The sequence below is a fragment of the Bufo bufo genome, chromosome 5 (assembly GCF_905171765.1).
Source record: "Bufo bufo chromosome 5, aBufBuf1.1, whole genome shotgun sequence".
NCBI lineage: Eukaryota > Metazoa > Chordata > Amphibia > Anura > Bufonidae > Bufo > Bufo bufo.
The window spans coordinates 528,002,524-528,021,384 of record NC_053393.1 but is presented as its reverse complement, the minus strand read 5'-3'; the positions used below and the strand labels follow the sequence as shown (position 1 = coordinate 528,021,384).

General features: G+C 40.7%; 1 protein-coding gene across 1 annotated transcript in view; it reads right to left on the bottom strand.

Annotated features, from left to right (window-relative positions):
- The window catches only part of VPS50 (VPS50 subunit of EARP/GARPII complex), a 195,183-nt gene that overhangs the window by 156,361 nt on the left and 19,961 nt on the right, over window positions 1-18,861 (bottom strand). The window contains exons 3-4 of the mRNA XM_040431195.1: window positions 12,585-12,707; window positions 9,469-9,540 (exon numbers count right to left, since the gene is read on the bottom strand). Coding sequence (XP_040287129.1) covers window positions 9,469-9,540; window positions 12,585-12,707 — 195 coding nt within the window. The remainder of the gene's footprint in view (window positions 1-9,468; window positions 9,541-12,584; window positions 12,708-18,861) is intronic.

Below are 18,861 nucleotides of genomic sequence, written 5' to 3'. Positions count from 1 at the left end.
AGATTTGTATACCCCCGAGCAAAACATCTGCGTAGACGAGTCCCTAATACATTTTACCGGGCGCCTTGGCTTCAAACAGTACATCCCAAGCAAGCGTGCCCGGTATGGGGTCAAATTGTATAAGCTCTGTGAAAGGGCCACAGGCTATACCCACAAATTTCGGATCTATGAGGGAAAAGATCAGACCCTGGAGCCGGTCGGTTGCCCTGACTACCTGGGGAGCAGTGGGAAGACAGTCTGGGACTTGGTGTCACCCTTATTCGGCAAGGGGTACCATCTTTATGTGGACAATTTCTACACAAGTGTGGCCCTCTTTAGGCATTTGTTTCTAGAACGGATTTGCGCCTGTGGCACCGTGCGAACTAGTCGCGTGGGCTTCCCCCAACGGCTTGTAACCACCCGTCTTGCAAGGGGGGAGAGGACTGCCTTGTGTAACGAAGAACTGCTCGCGGTGAAATGGAGAGACAAGCGTGACGTTTACATGCTCTCCTCCATTCACGCAGACACGACAATCCAAATTGAGCGAGCAACCCGTGTCATTGAAAAGCCCCTCTGTGTCCACGACTATAATGCGCTCATGGGAGGGGTGGACTTCAATGACCAGATGTTGTCTCCGTATTTAGTTTCCCACAGAACCAGACGCTGGTATAAGAAGGTGTCTGTATATTTAATTCAATTGGCGCTCTACAATAGTTTTGTTCTCTACAGTAAGGCTGGGAGAACACGATCTTTCCTCAAATTCCAGGAAGAGATCATCGAGAACCTCCTTTACCCAGGAGGTTCCGTGGCCCCATCCCCCAGTGTAGTTAGCCGTCTACACGAGCGACATTTCCCCAGTGTCGTTCCTGGTACCTCAACCCAACCGTCACCCCGAAAAAGATGTCGTGTCTGTAGCAGGAGTGGAATAAGGCGTGACACCCGCTATTTCTGTCCTGACTGTCCGGACCACCCTGCCCTATGCTATGGAGAGTGTTTCCGGAAGTACCACACACAGGTACACCTAGCATAGGGATTGCATCTCACAGGACAGGCACACAGGGCTATTAGGGCCATTTTACTCTCAGCTGCTGCAAACCTCTCCTTTCACCTGGGATAAAGTGCATAACGTACTTCGCCACATCTTTGGGCGATTTGCGCTTTGCACATTGTCCCATGGGGAAGGAGAGGTTTGTTCTATAAAGGTAAAAAAAACTAAACAAAAAAAAAATTACCGGTAAGTAAAAAAGTTAAAAAAGTTTATATGTTCTGTTCTAAAGTTAATAAAGTTATTGCTTTGCGGCCTGGTTTTTTCTTTTTTGTTTTGTTTTTTTTACCTTCCAGGTGGACCAACCGATCGACTAGCTGCAGCACTGATGTGCATTCGGACAGAAGCATTGCGCTGCTGTCAGATTACACGCAAGTCGGTGTATGCGGCGCTGCAAGACGAGATTTCTCCTCTGCAGTAAAAGATATGTTTGCCGAGGCATATGAGCTGAGGAGGTGGCGGTGTTCATATACTTTGGCAAACACTTTGTATATATAAAAAAAAAAAAATCCCGGCAATGATTTATTCATCCACATCGATTGATGTGAATGGAGAAATCTGGTTTGCCAGGGCATACGAGCTAAGTGGGTATGGATGTTGGGGGGAGCTCCTATGTCCTGGCAGACGCCTTTCCCCTCCTTTTTCTTTTTTTGGCAGAGATTTTTTCATCCACATTGATCGATGCGAATGAAGAAATCTGTGCCGTTCATTTTTTTCTTTCAGCCCAGAGGCTGAACGGAAAAAAAAAATCTCATTACCCGTATGCTCAATATAAGGAGAATAGCAGAAACTCCTAATGCTGGGCATACATGTAATGATTGCGGAGACCCTCAAATGCCAGGGCAGTACAAACACCCCACAAATAACACCATTTTGGAAAGAAGACACCCCAAGGTATTCGCTGAGGGGCATATTGAGTCCATGAAAGATTGAAATTTTTGTCCCAAGTTAGCGGAAAGGGAGACTTTGTGAGAACAAAATCCAAAAAATCAATTTCCGCTAACTTGTGCCAAAATTATTTTTTTTCAATGAACTCGCCATGCCCCTCATTGAATACCTTGGGGTGTCTTCTTTCCAAAATGGGGTCACATGTGGGGTATTTATACTGCCCTGGCATTTTAGGGGCCCCAAAGCGTGAGAAGAAGTCTGGTATCCAAATGTCTAAAAATGCCCTCCTAAAAGGAATTTGGGCACCTTTGCCCACCTAGGCTGCAAAAAAGTGTCACACATGTGGTATCTCCGTATTCAGCAGAAGTTGGGGAATGTGTTTTGGGGTGTCTTTTTACATATACCCATGCTGGGTGAGATAAATATCTTGGTCAAATGCCAACTTTGTATAAAAAAAATGGGAAAAGTTGTCTTTTGCCAAGATATTTCTCTCACCCAGCATGGGTATATGTAAAATGACACCCCAAAACACATTCCCCACCTTCTCCTGAGTACGGAGATACCAGATGTGTGACACTTTTTTGCAGCCTAGGTGGGCAAAGGGGCCCACATTCCAAAGAGCACCTTTCGGATTTCACAGGTCATTTACCTACTTACCACACATTAGGGCCCCTGGAAAATGCCAGGGCAGTATAACTACCCCACAAGTGACCCCATTTTGGAAAGAAGACACCCCAAGGTATTCCGTGAGGGGCATGGCAAGTTCCTAGAATTTTTTATTTTTTGTCACAAGTTAGTGGAAAATGATGATTTTTTTTTTTTTTTCATACAAAGTCTCCTATTCCACTAACTTGTGACAAAAAAAAAACATTTCCATGAACTCACTATGCCCATCAGCGAATACCTTGGGGTCTCTTCTTTCCAAAATGGGGTCACTTGTGGGGTAGTTATACTGCCCTGGCATTCTAGGGGCCCAAATGTGTGGTAAGGAGTTTGAAATCAAATTCTGTAAAAAATGGCTGGTGAAATCCGAAAGGTGCTCTTTGGAATATGGGCCCCTTTGCCCACCTAGGCTGCAAAAAAGTGTCACACATCTGGTATCCCCGTACTCAGGAGAAGTTGAGGAATGTGTTTTGGGGTGTCTTTTTACATATACCCATGCTGGGTGAGATAAATATATTGGTCAAATGACAACTTTGTATAAAAAAATGGGAAAAGTTGTCTTTTGCCAAGATATTTCTCTCACCCAGCATGGGTATATATAAAATGACACCCCAAAACACATTCCCCACCTTCTCCTGAGTACGGAGATACCAGATGTGTGACACTTTTTTGCAGCCTAGGTGGGCAAAGGGGCCCATATTCCAAAGAGCACCTTTCGGATTTCACAGGTCATTTTTTACAGAATTTGATTTCAAACTCCTTACCACACATTTGGGCCCCTAGAATGCCAGGGCAGTATAACTACCCCACAAGTGACCCCATTTTGGAAAGAAGAGACCCCAAGGTATTCGCTGATGGGCATAGTGAGTTCATAGAACTTTTTATTATTTGTCACAAGTTAGTGGAATATGAGACTTTGTAAGAAAAAAAATAAATAAAAAAATCATCATTTTCCGCTAACTTGTGACAAAAAATAAAAAGTTCTATGAACTCACTATGCCCATCAGCGAATACCTTAGGGTGTCTACTTTCAGAAATGGGGTCATTTGTGGGGTGTTTGTACTGTCTGGGCATTGTAGAACCTCAGGAAACATGACAGGTGCTCAGAAAGTCAGAGCTGCTTCAAAAAGCGGAAATTCACATTTTTGTACCATAGTTTGTAAACGCTATAACTTTTACCCAAACCATTTTTTTTTTACCCAAACATTTTTTTTTTATCAAAGACATGTAGAACTATAAATTTAGAGCAAAATTTCTATATGGATCTCGTTTTTTTTGCAAAATTTTACAACTGAAAGTGAAAAATGTCATTTTTTTGCAAAAAAATCGTTAAATTTCGATTAATAACAAAAAAAGTAAAAATGTCAGCAGCAATGAAATACCACCAAATGAAAGCTCTATTAGTGAGAAGAAAAGGAGGTAAAATTCATTTGGGTGGTAAGTTGCATGACCGAGCAATAAACGGTGAAAGTAGTGTAGGTCAGAAGTGTAAAAAGTGGCCTGGTCTTTCAGGGTGTTTAAGCACTGGGGGCTGAGGTGGTTAAAGGGGTTTTGTCACTTCAGCAAACAGCATTTATCATGTAGAGAAAGTTAATACAAGGCACTTACTAATGTATTGTTATTATCCATATTGCCTCCTTTGCTGGCTGGATTCATTTTTCCATCACATTATACACGGCTCGTTTCCATGGTTACGACCACCCTGCAATCCAGCAGCGCTGGTCGTGCTCGCACACAATAGGAAAAAATGCCGGCCTCTCTGGTGGCCAGGACAGTGGGAGCGCACAAAGGGTGGTGCTTTTTTCTATAGTCTATAGTCTATAGCACGGCCACCGCTGCTGGATTACAGGGTGGTCGTAACTCTGGAAACGAGCAGTATATAATGTGATGGAAAAATGAATCCAGCCAGCAAAGGAGGCAATATGGACAATCACAATACATTAGTAAGTGCCTTGTATTAACTTTCTCTACATGATAAATGCCATTTGCTGAAGTGAGACAACCCCTTTAAGACTAGAAATCATGGTCGAAGGAGGACCGTAAGGGGATACTCACACAGCCGATTTTGAAAAAGCGCTGAAAAAAAAAAAATCTGCGTACAATCTGCTCTGATTTCAAGGAGAGGTTTTTTTAGAGGCATTTTTTGGGGGAAGAAAACAGCGGCACAAAAAAAATGTCATGTGAACGGGCCCTCGCTTCTTCGCTTTAGGTATAACCCGCAATGACGACACCTTTCCTATCCACAGAAAACCCCTGCAAGTGCTTCAAAAATGTACCGTATTTTTCACCCTATAAGACGCACTTTTCCCCCCCAAAAGTGGGGGGGGAAATAGCAGTGCGTCTTATGGGGCGAATGCTGCATTTTGCCGAATTTTCAATGCGATGCCGCGCGGCGGGTGTATCAGCTGAGAGGGAGGAGGGGCTGGGGGCCGGCATCTGGTTTTATAATGACAGCGGGCCCCGTGCAGTGACTGTATTCTACTACACGAGCCCCGCTCACTGTATATAATCTTATCCATAATTGTAGGCATTGTTAATTTATAAAAATTTTGGGTAATCAGCGCCTGTATTACTTACAAGCGCTCCGTAGCAGAGAGGAGGGAGGAGGCAGGCCGGGAGGACGGGCGCAGGCAGCGTGAGTCACTACGTCACGTGCCTGCGCCGCCCACTTTATGAATGAAGCAGGCGGCGTGGGCGCATGACGTAGTGACTCACGCTGCCAGCGCCCGTCCTCCCGGCCTGCCTCCTCCCTCCTCTCTGCTACCAAGCGCTTGTAAGCATATAGAGTGAGCGGGGCCCGTGTAGTATAATACAGTCACTGCACGGGCCCCGCTGTCATTATAAAACCAGATGCGGCCCCCACCCCCTGTACTGGGGGTCATTTACACTACAGGAAAACTGTTATGGAGGGGATCTGGGGATGACACATAGCATAAGATGCTATATATGTGTCATCCACAGATCCCCCCCCCCATAACAGTGCCATCCAGAGACCCCAATAAGAGCCATCCAGAGATCCCCATAATAGTGTCACCCACAGATCCCCCATAACAGTGTCACCCACAGATCCCCCATAACAGTGTCACCCACAGATCCCCCATAATAGTGTCATCCACAGATCCCCATAATAGTGTCACCCACAGATCCCCATAATAGTGTCACCCACAGATCCCCCATAACAGTGTCACCCACAGATCCCCCATAACAGTGTCACCCACAGATCCCCCATACCAGTGTCACCCACAGATCCCCCATACCAGTGTCACCCACAGATCCCCATAATAGTGTCACCCACAGATCCCCATAATAGTGTCACCCACAGATCCCCCATAACAGTGTCACCCACAGATCCCCCATAACAGTGTCCTCAACAGATCCCCCATAATAGTGTCATCCACAGACCACCATTAGTTCAAAACCCACAAAAAGCACACCTTTTGGTTCAAAATATTTTTTTTCTTATTTTCCTCCTCAAAAACCTGGGTGCGTCTTATAGCCAGGTGAGTCTTATAGGGCGAAAAATACGGGTACATGCCAAAGCAAACCAGTAACTGCGCAAATGATGTAAGAAAATATATAAAGCTATAAAAACCAACATCTTCAAAAACGAAAAAATATATATATCAATAAAAGAAAAAAAAATGTTTGATCAAATTTTTAAGAAGCATATATGTCAGATCGGTGCCATCAAAATGATCAACGTCCTGTATAAATGGAAGGTCGCGCAACTGCAATTCAGTTTAATAAAAATGTAACAGCCTGGCAGCGGATTTCCAATCTACATGCGCGTCTCGTCAGATTCTGAAAACACAAGACAACGTATGTACTTTGCAGAAAAAAATAAAAATAAATCATTTAGAAGGAAAGCAGTGCGCGCTCCGTGATCCAATAAACGGGGGAGGGGAACTATCCTGGCAGAAAGCTTTCCTTTAGGTTTTTCGGAGGGAATAGACTCGCGCTGGAGACCATTATATTTATTGGCAGCTTTGCATTATGCATGACATCCTTAAAGAGACGCCGCCGCTTTCTGATGCCTTCTCCCGAGCCTTCAAAGGTTAACATCATGTAAGTGCCACATCGCATTAGAGGAAATCTCATTCCGACATCCAGAGCTGTCATAACCAATTCATACCGGTCATACACATAATGGACCCGGCTCCGCAACCAGGAACGGCTCAGGAAAAGGGGTCAGACGCAGCAGTCCACATTATCTGCATGTAAAGAGGGATTTACGCACATGTCCATCCCATGTGTCACATCGGTGAGGGTCTCGGGGAACGTGGCGCCGTGTGTGCGTACAAAGGTGGCATTCCCCAGCGTGAATTACATGTGTCAATTATCAGCAAGCTCTGCGAGGGTATCCATCAATGATTTTGGTTGTTTCTTCTAATTCTCTTTATCACCATCTATATTTTAAAAAAAGTCAACTTCTTGCAGTTTTTTTACTCTGAACTCAGGATAGGTCATCAGTATGCGACCCCTGGGACCCCCGCGGGGGCTCTCCTGTGAGCAGCGCGGTCTTCTCTCAGCTTTCACTAGGTCGAGTGACGACACGTTCATCGGTCACGTGGCCTAGGCGCAGCTCAGCCCTACAGAAGTGAATGGGGCTGAGCGCGATACCAATCGCGGCCACTATATGATGTACGGCGCTGTGCTTGGTGAGCGGCTCACAGGAGCGCCAATATCTTTTCAAACAGCTGATCAGTGGGGGGCTGGGTGTCGGACCTCCACCGATCAGATACTGATGACCTATCCAGAGGATAGGTTATAAGTATATAGATCATGGAAAACCCTATTAACGTAGGCTGAGACTTCCTGTTAGGTAGAAATCACTTCTGATCAGTCATCCCATTATCTTTAAAGGGGTTGTCTCATCTGAGACAATGGGGGGGCATTTAGCTACAATATGCCTCTATTGTCCGAGTCCCACCACTGGGACCCGCATCTATATCGAGAACGGAGCAATGGCTGGAGGACTCTGGTCTGGCCACCACCATGCGCTCTCCCCATAGAAGTGAATAGGAGAGCATGGCGCATGACCGGCCACCGATACCATTCACTTCCATGGGCCAAACCAGCCCTCGGATATTTTCAACGGCCCCATAGAAAACGAATGGAGGCCGGATGTGCATGAGCAGTGCGCCCTCCAACACTTTCGGGGCTCCGTTTAGGAGATAGGTGAGGGTCTCAGCGATATGCCCCCATTATCTCAGATGAGACAACCCCTTTAAAGGCAGAATTACACTGACAGATGTGTGTATATATAGATATATATATATATATTTGTGCGTGTGTGTGTATAATATATATATATATACACACATATACATATATACAGACATACACACACACGCACAAATATATATATATATATATAGTATAACACATGTACCATTCACAATACGTGATGGTCACAGCATACCTCCTCCCCCTCCCTGCACAATGACCTCAGCACAGAGCATGCCCACAATGCTCTGCCATAGAAGTCAATGAGTCAGTTATCTTAAGACTATGAGCCCTAAGATAAATGAGGCTGCCCAAAAACATGTTACAGGGGTATCCCAGAAAATAAGATAAAAAAAGTTTGCAGTGCGATACACATGGTGTAAAAAAAAATAAACAAGCTTATACTCACCTCACCGACCCTCCGTTATTGCCATTCTGATGGTACCCGGTCATCGGTGTGTACCGCTTCCTGCTCCTGTCCCGATACTGCAGGAAATGGTTGTCAATGACGCTCAGCCCATCAATGGCTGCAGCAATGACCCACAAAAGCCAGCGATTGCGTAGGCACCATTCCCAGAGGTTACCTGGCATGTTAGGACTGCCGAGCGCGGACCCAGGCCCCTTTTCAACGGCAGCAGTGGGGGAATTGAGCATGTTTATATACTTTTTATACCATTTTTACCATGTAGACCTGAGCAAAACTAGCTGGATACCCCTTTGACAGCATATTGGGCAAGATAGCCACCTCAATAATCAACTAATAAAAGTAAATACATTTATAAAATCATCTAAAATGGGATTTTAATTGGTAAAATAGTGATATCGCTTTCATACTAAATACTTGTATTACATTCCCTTTAAGATAAACAGCTGCAATTTATAATCAAAAACATACTATAATTAAAGGGATTGCACAAACCCTTTTTTATGACAAACTGATAAACCAATTACAATAAAACTGATTACAGGGTTGTGGAGATCTCATTAAGAAAGCAAGTGCTCCATTTCCCCACAGCACCCCCACAGGAGAAAAAGAGTATTACAAAGTTATGGGCTGTCCTCTGTAACCTACCCAATCCTACGGAGCAACAGACAGTGTTACTGTCAACCTGATCAGAACTTATAGATTTGAATATGAGTATTTTTAATAGTTATGACAGTTTACATGCAAAATAGAAATAAAATTCAAACTGAAAATTGACCAATAAAAACTTTATTCATAAAAAATTGTAAAAATGTAAAGTTAAAAAAAAAAATATTATAATTCATATATTAAAAGAAAGTTGCTGACCCTTTAAGAATTAGACCAAAGCGTTCGCTATAAAGTGAAAAAAAAATCTTTTAGGATTTCTGAAGCTTGAGGATTGATATCTCTCCGTTTACAGAATTACTGGAGAGTAACCCAGCGCTTCCTTACCCTGCAGCGTCTCCTGGGCTCAGGGATTGTGAAGCTGTTTGAGATGTAAATTGAAGGATATCCATTATGACCTGAAAAGTCTAAGTGGACTTTATCGAGTGCGTGGCTACTGATGCCCCCTCCTCCCAGAGCTGTATTGATAACGCTGCATACATTGTGTTATCTGCTCTCCCCTGTGTGTAAAGCCGGGCAGGATTATAGCCTGCCTAATAATAGCTCAACCCTCACCCGAGAGCTACACCGTACTTACCGCAGCCTGCTGTCTCTTCAGCTTCTCTCTGTATTCCTCAATCTCATGCAGTGTGAGAACCGGGGGCAGTTTCTACAAAGGGGGGTGCAAGGAAGACCGTTATAATCCTGAACCGCATTAATCAGAGCTATACTGCACTCAAAAGACCACACAAAATGTATACGATTTACTATTAAAGGGGTTCTGCAGCTTTTTTAAACTGATAATCTATCCTCTGGATAGATCATCAGCATCTGATGGGTGGGGGTCCAACACCCGGGACCCCTGCCGATCAGCTGTTTGAGAAGGCAGCGGCGCTGGCAGTAGTGCCGTGGCCTACTCGCTGTTTACCGGAGGCCCAGTGACGTCACAACTAGTATCACTGGCCTGGGCGCGGCTAAGCGCCATTCTAGTAAACAGAGCTTAGCCCCGCCCAGGCCATAGATACTAGTCGTGACGTCACTGGGCTGCGGTAAACAGCGAAAAGGCCGCAGCGCTACTGCCTTCTCAAACAGCTGATCGGCAGAGGTCCCGGACCCCCCCCCGATCAGATGTTATAGTAGTTATATTCTTGTACATAGGAGCAGTATTATAGTAGTTATATTCTTGTACATAGGAGCAGTATTATAGTAGTTATATTCTTGTACATAGGAGCAGTATTATAGTAGTTATATTCTTGTACATAGGAGCAGTATTATAGTAGTTATATTCTTGTACATAGGAGCAGTATTATAGTAGTTGTATTCTTGTACATAGGAGCAGTATTATAGTAGTTATATTCTTGTTCATAGGAGGCAGTATTATAGTAGTTATATTCTTGTACATAGGAGGCAATATTATAGTAGTTATATTCTTGTACATAGGAGGCAGTATTATAGTAGTTATATTCTTGTACATAGGAGGCAGTATTATAGTAGTTATATTCTTGTACATAGGAGGCAGTATTATAGTAGTTATATTCTTGTACATAGGAGGCAGTATTATAGTAGTTATATTCTTGTACATAGGAGGCAGTATTATAGTAGTTGTATTCTTGTACATAGGAGCAGTATTATAGTAGTTATATTCTTGTACATAGGAGGCAGTATTATAGTAGTTATATTCTTGTACATAGGAGCAGTATTATAGTAGTTATATTCTTGTACATAGGAGGCAGTATTATAGTAGTTATATTCTTGTACATAGGAGCAGTATTATAGTAGTTGTATTCTTGTACATAGGAGCAGTATTATAGTAGTTATATTCTTGTACATAGGAGGCAGTATTATAGTAGTTATATTCTTGTACATAGGAGCAGTATTATAGTAGTTATATTCTTGTACATAGGAGCAGTATTATAGTAGTTATATTCTTGTACATAGGAGCAGTATTATAGTAGTTATATTCTTGTACATAGGAGCAGTATTATAGTAGTTATATTCTTGTACATAGGAGCAGTATTATAGTAGTTATATTCTTGTACATAGGAGCAGTATTATAGTAGTTATATTCTTGTACATAGGAGCAGTATTATAGTAGTTATATTCTTGTACATAGGAGCAGTATTATAGTAGTTATATTCTTGTACATAGGAGGCAATATTATAGTAGTTGTATTCTTGTACATAGGAGCAGTATTATAGTAGTTATATTCTTGTTCATAGGAGGCAGTATTATAGTAGTTATATTTTTGTACATAGGAGGCAATATTATAGTAGTTATATTCTTGTACATAGGAGCAGTATTATAGTAGTTGTATTCTTGTACATAGGAGCAGTATTATAGTAGTTATATTCTTGTACATAGGAGCAGTATTATAGTAGTTATATTCTTGTACATAGGAGCAGTATTATAGTAGTTATATTCTTGTACAAAGGAGCAGTATTATAGTAGTTATATTCTTGTACATAGGAGGCAATATTATAGTAGTTGTATTCTTGTACATAGGAGCAGTATTATAGTAGTTATATTCTTGTTCATAGGAGGCAGTATTATAGTAGTTATATTCTTGTACATAGGAGCAGTATTATAGTAGTTATATTCTTGTACATAGGAGCAGTATTATAGTAGTTATATTCTTGTACATAGGAGCAGTATTATAGTAGTTATATTCTTGTATATAGGAGCAGTATTATAGTAGTTATATTCTTGTACATGGGGGGCAGTATTATAGTAGTTATATTCTTGTACATAGGAGCAGTATTATAGTAGTTATATTCTTGTACATAGGAGGCAGTATTATAGTAGTTATATTCTTGTACATAGGAGCAGTATTATAGTAGTTATATTCTTGTACATAGGAGCAGTATTATAGTAGTTATATTCTTGTACATAAGAGGCAGTATTATAGTAGTTATATTCTTGTACATAGGAGCAGTATTATAGTAGTTATATTCTTGTACATAGGAGCAGTATTATAGTAGTTATATTCTTGTACATAGGAGCAGTATTATAGTAGTTATATTCTTGTACTTAGGAGCAGTATTATAGTAGTTATATTCTTGTACATAGGAGCAGTATTATAGTAGTTATATTCTTGTACATAGGAGACAGTATTATAGTAGTTATATTCTTGTACATAGGAGCGGTATTATAGTAGTTATATTCTTGTACACAGGAGGTAGTATTATAGTAGTTATATTCTTGTACATAGGAGCAGTATTATAGTAGTTATATTCTTGTACATAGGAGGTAGTATTATAGTAGTTATATTCTTGTACATAGGAGGTAGTATTATAGTAGTTATATTCTTGTACATAGGAGGTAGTATTATAGTAGTTATATTCTTGTACATAGGAGGTAGTATTATAGTAGTTATATTCTTGTACATAGGAGCAGTATTATAGTAGTTACAGTATATTATTGTACATAGGAGCAGTATTATAGTAGTTATATTCTTGTACATAGGAGCAGTATTATAGTAGTTATATTCTTGTACATAGGAGGCAGTATTATAGCAGTTATATTCTTGTACATAGGAGCAGAATTATAGTAGTTATATTCTTGTACATAGGAGCAGTATTATAGTAGTTATATTCTTGTACATAGGAGGCAGTATTATAGCAGTTATATTCTTGTACATAGGAGCAGTATTATAGTAGTTATATTCTTGTACATAGGAGCAGTATTACAGCAGATTATTATATAGCGGTTGCTCACCTCAAGCTCATATTCCACAATGTCAAGAGAGTCATTTGAAAAGTAAATCTCTTCAATGCTGTTGATAAGCTCTTGCTCGGCTAGAGGATCAGTCGCGTGTTCTCTGGGCTCTCGCTGCTCCTCCTGTAAAAAAGGTAGAAATAAATATTAATAATGGGCAACAGAGACGGTACAGAAGTGACATAGTACAGCATGAACAGATGCAGACACATTACATCCATAGGACATGACTTTCTTTTTGGTTCTCATCACACGGAGACCTTTACTGTATGGCGACTTACCGGTACACATCACACACAATGGGTGAGGCGTCCATTTGCTTCTTCTGAGGACAGGTTGTTAATTTTCAATTCCCAGAAAACCCCTTTAAGAATTAAACGCGTATTTCCAAAGTTCACTCATCCCCTGCCCAATGAAATCTGTACAATATATCCAACACGTAAGCGGAGTCCATAGAAGGACTATATAGCAGCTGTGAATACAGAGTACATGGATATGATAGAAGGAGACGGCTGCTGCAAGTCCCGGTTCTGACAGACCCAGCTTGTCTATGTAGTACACGGATGGACCTTCATCTATATATAAAATAGACAAATCACCAGGTCCCGATAGCGTTCATCCAGAGCTTTGCCGAAACTATCATGAGTACCGTCAGTATTGAAGGGTCAACAGTCATCAGTGGGGTACCAGGGAGGTCAGTAGTGGAGGTCACAGTCACCAGTGGGGTCCCACAGGGGGCCACAGTCACCAGCAGGGTGGATAAAAATCAATGATTTAAAAAAAAAAAAAAAAATAATCGAAAAAAATCGGATTTTTTTGATTTAAATCGGATTTTTATGATTTAAATCAGATTTTTTTTAATATAAAATGCTTTTTGAGGAAAATATATATTACCATCCAAAGGTTATTTCATTATGAAATAAAGATTACTTTTTTAATTATGTAGAATAAGGCTGTATATGTTTAATTTTTTGTTAAATTCCATCAATCCATTCACAATGTCATGCTCTTCCAGAGGTTTTTGTAAGATTATTGGGCAGTTTCTCTGCCTACAAGATATTATGACAGATGCTTGGTTTAATTTTGGAGTTCTCAAAACTGAATTTATAACATGAAAAGAGTTGAGAAAAAGATCTTAATCCTAACTTCTACAAACCTATAAATACAGAATTTATATATACCGTATATACTCGAGTATAGGACGAGTTTTTTGGCACATATTTTTGTGCTCAAAAAGCCCCCTCGTCTTATACTCGAGTCTAGGTCTGTCTTATCTCCGGTAATAGCAGACAGTGCGGGGGGCGGCGCTCACTCACTGACGTCACGCGCCTGCGCCGCCTAGTGGGAGGAGCAGGCGCGTGACATCAGTGACAGTGAGTGAGCGCCGCCCCCCGCACTGCCTGCTATTACCGGAGCTAAGACAAAGTAAGATATCCAAATAATCCAAGTAAAGAGCTCAGCAATGAGCAATGATTAAAGTTAAAGTAGTTACTGATTAGTTTATAAATATACTGCTGTGAGCGTCGGGGAGGGGGATCTGTGGATGGCACTGTTTAGGGGAGGGGGGATCTGTGGATGGCACTGTTTAGGGGGGGATCTGTGGATGGCACTGTTTAGGGGGGGATCTGTGGATGGCACTGTTTAGGGGGGGATCTGTGGATGGCACTGTTTAGGGGGGGATCTGTGGATGGCACTGTTTAGGGGGGGATCTGTGGATGGCACTGCTAAGGGGGGAGATCTGTGGATGGCACTGCTAAGGGGGGAGATCTGTGGATGGCTCCCTGTATTTAATGCAGAGTGTGTGTGTATATAATGCACACACTCTGCATTAAATACAGGGAGTCAGAGTCAGACTCCCATCAATCTGAGTCACCCTCTTGCAGATGTGTGTATATAATGTAGAGTGTGTGCATTATATACACATACACTCTGCATTATAGCTGCATTTCCCACCCTAGTCTTATACTCGAGTCAATAATTTTTCCCATTTTTTGGGGGTAAAATTAGGGGCTCGGCTTATACTCGGGTCGGCTTATACTCGAGTATATACGGTATTTTCTTTAGCCAAATTAGTTAACAAACATGGATGTTTAAGCAAATAACATGCTGTAATGTTATTGTTTCTTTTGAATAAATCCTATTTAAATTGTTATTATTAAGGTAATGATTATTTTTCTCCTTCCTAAGTACAACAGAAAAATTTGAATCTGAATGTAAAAAACTATGATTTAAATCAAGCCTTACTGACTAGTGATTTAAATCGTGATTTAAATCATGATTTAAATCAAATCCACCCTGGTCACCAGTGAGGTACCAGAAGAGTCAATATTAAAAGGTTCACAGTTATTAGTGGAGTAAGGGGTCACATTCATTGTTGTGCATTTTCATAAGTATACAATATTATCTAATGATATTATAGCCAAAATGAATGCTCATTGCCTTTAAGAGGAAATCAGCTTGAACCAAAGTTCTGTTATGTGGCTGAAGAAGCCAAGACGAGTTCATGGCAAGTTCAGTTTATATAAGAATAATTGTGAATATGAACGGACATTGTATTTTAAAAGTTATTGCTAAAGATATGGGTTTATCTATGGGGAGTATACTAGCTTCTCCAGACATGTCTATCTGAAGGGAACAATGTTGTTTCATGGATAAGTCAGGACAGGATAAGAATTCATATCCTTAAGGCACACCTGCTGTATGAGGTTCAATTCACATATTCATAATTATATTCTATATATTTCTGTATGGCATATTTAGATTTACAACAATATTTTAACACCAACTGCACACCAACCACTACAATATTTGCAAAGTGATAGGATCAAGGATGGAAATCTGTCAAACAGCAGGATAACCGTCTGGATGAGGTCTTTAATGGGATGGCCATTGGAGATCAGGTATAAACAAAAATAATAAGAACCCAGTTGCTCAAGGATTAGCTGAACTTCATAATTGTTCCAATGCGGAACATAAAGGTGAGTCACCAGAAAATGATTTCCTGGAAGAGCAATATTTATCTCCATATAAATCTTATGAAGAGGAGTACTGCAAATCATTACCATATGTATATGTAGACCGCTGTTCTTTCCATACGGATGTAGGAAATGAGCGTACACTGGTTGCAGGTGTTGGAATTGTATGGAATAATATATTCCCGGATATGTCCGTCGGATACAAAATCGGTCCCAAAAGTAGCCAAGTCGCAGAACTCACCGCTGTGTACAAAGCTGTACAAATGGCTATCGAATATGATATTAAAGAGTTTTCCATAACCACAGATTCTGATTATATTTGTAATAGCTTTGCGGAGTATTTCCCCGGATGGAAAAGATCCAACATGATGAGAAGCAATAACAAGCCAGTCAAGCATGGCAAGATGTTTTGTAAAATTGATGAGATGGTTATTACCCACAGTCTTACCATTTACTGGAAAAAGGTAAAGGGTCATTCAAAATATCCAGGTAAGAATAAAGTAGTAAATGATCTAGCAGATTCCCTCGCTATACAAACAGCCATCAATGGAGAAGTTTTGGACGTGGATGATCTCATGGGAACAGTCCAAGTGGATGCAACAACAAGAAGTCAGGCCCAAAAGGGAACTGAAGCCAATGTGTTGCAATGGAGCCAAGGTTCCCCTAGTGAGGATCTCATCGCGAGCCAAAAGGGGGATCAAGTTATTGGTAACTTTTTATAAACACATTGAAGATCCACAGAATTGTCCCATAAATACGGAAGACTGTGATGGCAAAGAGGAGTTGTGGATTTTGATGAAAGGTAAGTCCCAATTCTCGTTACAGGAGGGGTTGTTGATTAGGACCTCGAAGAATGGTAACACGCAATGGGTAGTACCCGCAACATACCGAGGTTTGATGCTACAACACGCCCATGATGCACCAACAGCTGGTCATAGAGGTGAAAATTTGACGTACGAATTGTTACGGGACTACGCTTATTGGCCACATATGTTGCAAGATGTTTGCATGCATTGTCAAGGATGTCTAATCTGCGCTCACTTCCAGCCACAAGCACCCACTCATCGAGCGCCACTGATAAAAAGGGGGATGTCCATGCCATGGTCAGACATCTAAATTGACTTCATCGGACCAGTACCAACCTCATCAAAAGGCAACAGATATATGTTAACAGTGACTTGCTTGTTCACAAAATGGGTGGAATGTTTGCCTTGTAAAACATGCAGTTCAAGCGTATGTGCATCTCTTCTCATTAACCACATATTTTCTAGGTTTGGTCTTCCCCAACGCATCGAGTCCGATCCTGGAAGTCATTTCACTAGTGAGGTGATGACAAAGATGTGGGAGATACTGGGGGTAAAAATAAAGCTACATATAGCTTATCGGCCAGCCTCTAGTGGTGGAGGAGAACGCTACAACCAATCCAAGAACATTTTTAAAAAGTTTGTCAATGAATCCGGTAAAGACTGAGATGTCAAATTGCCTTTGGTTCTTATGGCCTTAAGAGCCACCCCAAGCGCAGCAACCAAACTTTCTCCCTTCGAAATGATCACAGGCAGGAAGATGGTGTTACCCCAACATTTGCTCTACCTGACGACAGACCACAATTTAATAAATGCTACAACATCTCATTAATATGTGGAAAATCTATGCAAGCACCTTCAGCATGCTTTTGCGTTTGCCCAGAAGAATATAGAGAAAGCCACAATAAGTGCTAAGACATACTACGATTTGAAGACTACACAGAAGGAATATCAAATTTCCGATCAGGTTTATCTTTATAACTTCGCTCGGGATCAAGTGAAGGAGAGAAAGTTCTTACCTTCCTGAAAAGGAACCTAATAAACATTCATGCAGAGATGAAAAAATCAAAACAACCATTTATCGAACTTGTATACTGTTATGCAGGATCATCCTGGGATGGTTGAGCTTGTTAACCATCCAAGTGGTACGTTGGATAAGATTCTTCAAAAAGACTTTGGCCAAGTTATGGTACAAGAGCATGGTTCACGCACCCAATCCTTAGAGGATTCCATATGAAAAGCCCTTTTGAACATTCCAAATACATTCATACTTTATGGAACATTTTTGGAATGAAGGGGGATTTGTTGTATACAATATTATCTAATGATATTATAGTCAAAATGAATGCTCATTGCCTTTAAGAGGAAATCAGCTTGAACCAAAGTTCTATTATCTGGCTGAAGAAGCCAAGACGAGTTCATGGCAAGTTCAGTTTATATAAGAATAATTGTAAACATGAACGGACATTGTATTTTAAAAGTTATTGCTAAAGATATGGGTTTATCTATGGGGAGTATACTAGCTTCTCCAGACATGTCTATCTGAAGGGAACAATGTTGTTTCATGGATAAGTCAGGACAAGATAAGAATTCATATCCTTAAGGCACACCTGCTGTATGAGGTTCAATTCACATATTCATAATTATATTCTATATATTTCTGTATGGTATATTTAGATTTTCAACATATTTTAACCAATAATTCATATAATGTGTTATTTATGTGTAACAATGTATCGATTTATACATATATATATTATACCATGTATGTGTCATTTAGAATGTATCCTGTAGAAGATACAGAAACACTGAAGTAAGTTTCTGGTCATTGGATTTCTGAGAAGAGTTAAATGTTATTTCAAGGGATAATTACTCGTGTGCAGAGCATCAAAGAATCAATCAGGATCGAAAGAAAAAAACTCAAAAAAGAAAACTATACCAGAAGAAACTTGGATTATTTTTTGGGACTACTAGGAAAGTTCTTGAGAACTGGTCTCATCTGAACTCTGTCTACCTTTGACCCGATAACGTATATTGTGTTTACTGCTCGTGATATTAATAAGATATTTCTCTCGGTATATAGCCAAGAGTCCCCATACTGTGGGAATATATAGTGTTAGACGCCTCCATAATGCTGATTATTCTCTTAGCAAAGATGCATATTGTTAATGGAAGATCTGACATTATTTGAAATCCTTGGAAAGTTATTTTCCATAGTCTGATTGCCGAGCTGAATATTTTATCATATTAATATCATATATTTTTGATTGGTCATAAGGAAAACAGAGTCAAGGGATATCATTTATTTTCTTATATAATCCGTGTTTTATTGCTATAGCCTGTATGATAAACACAAGATCCTAAGTTTCTCTTGGTATCTAAATTATTGGTCTGTTTGTTAAAGGTATGACACTGGTTGTCATAAGTAACTAAGTTGTACTGTGCTGGTGAGATAGGGGTGTGTTAGCACCACTGTGTGACATATTTTGGGTATTATTT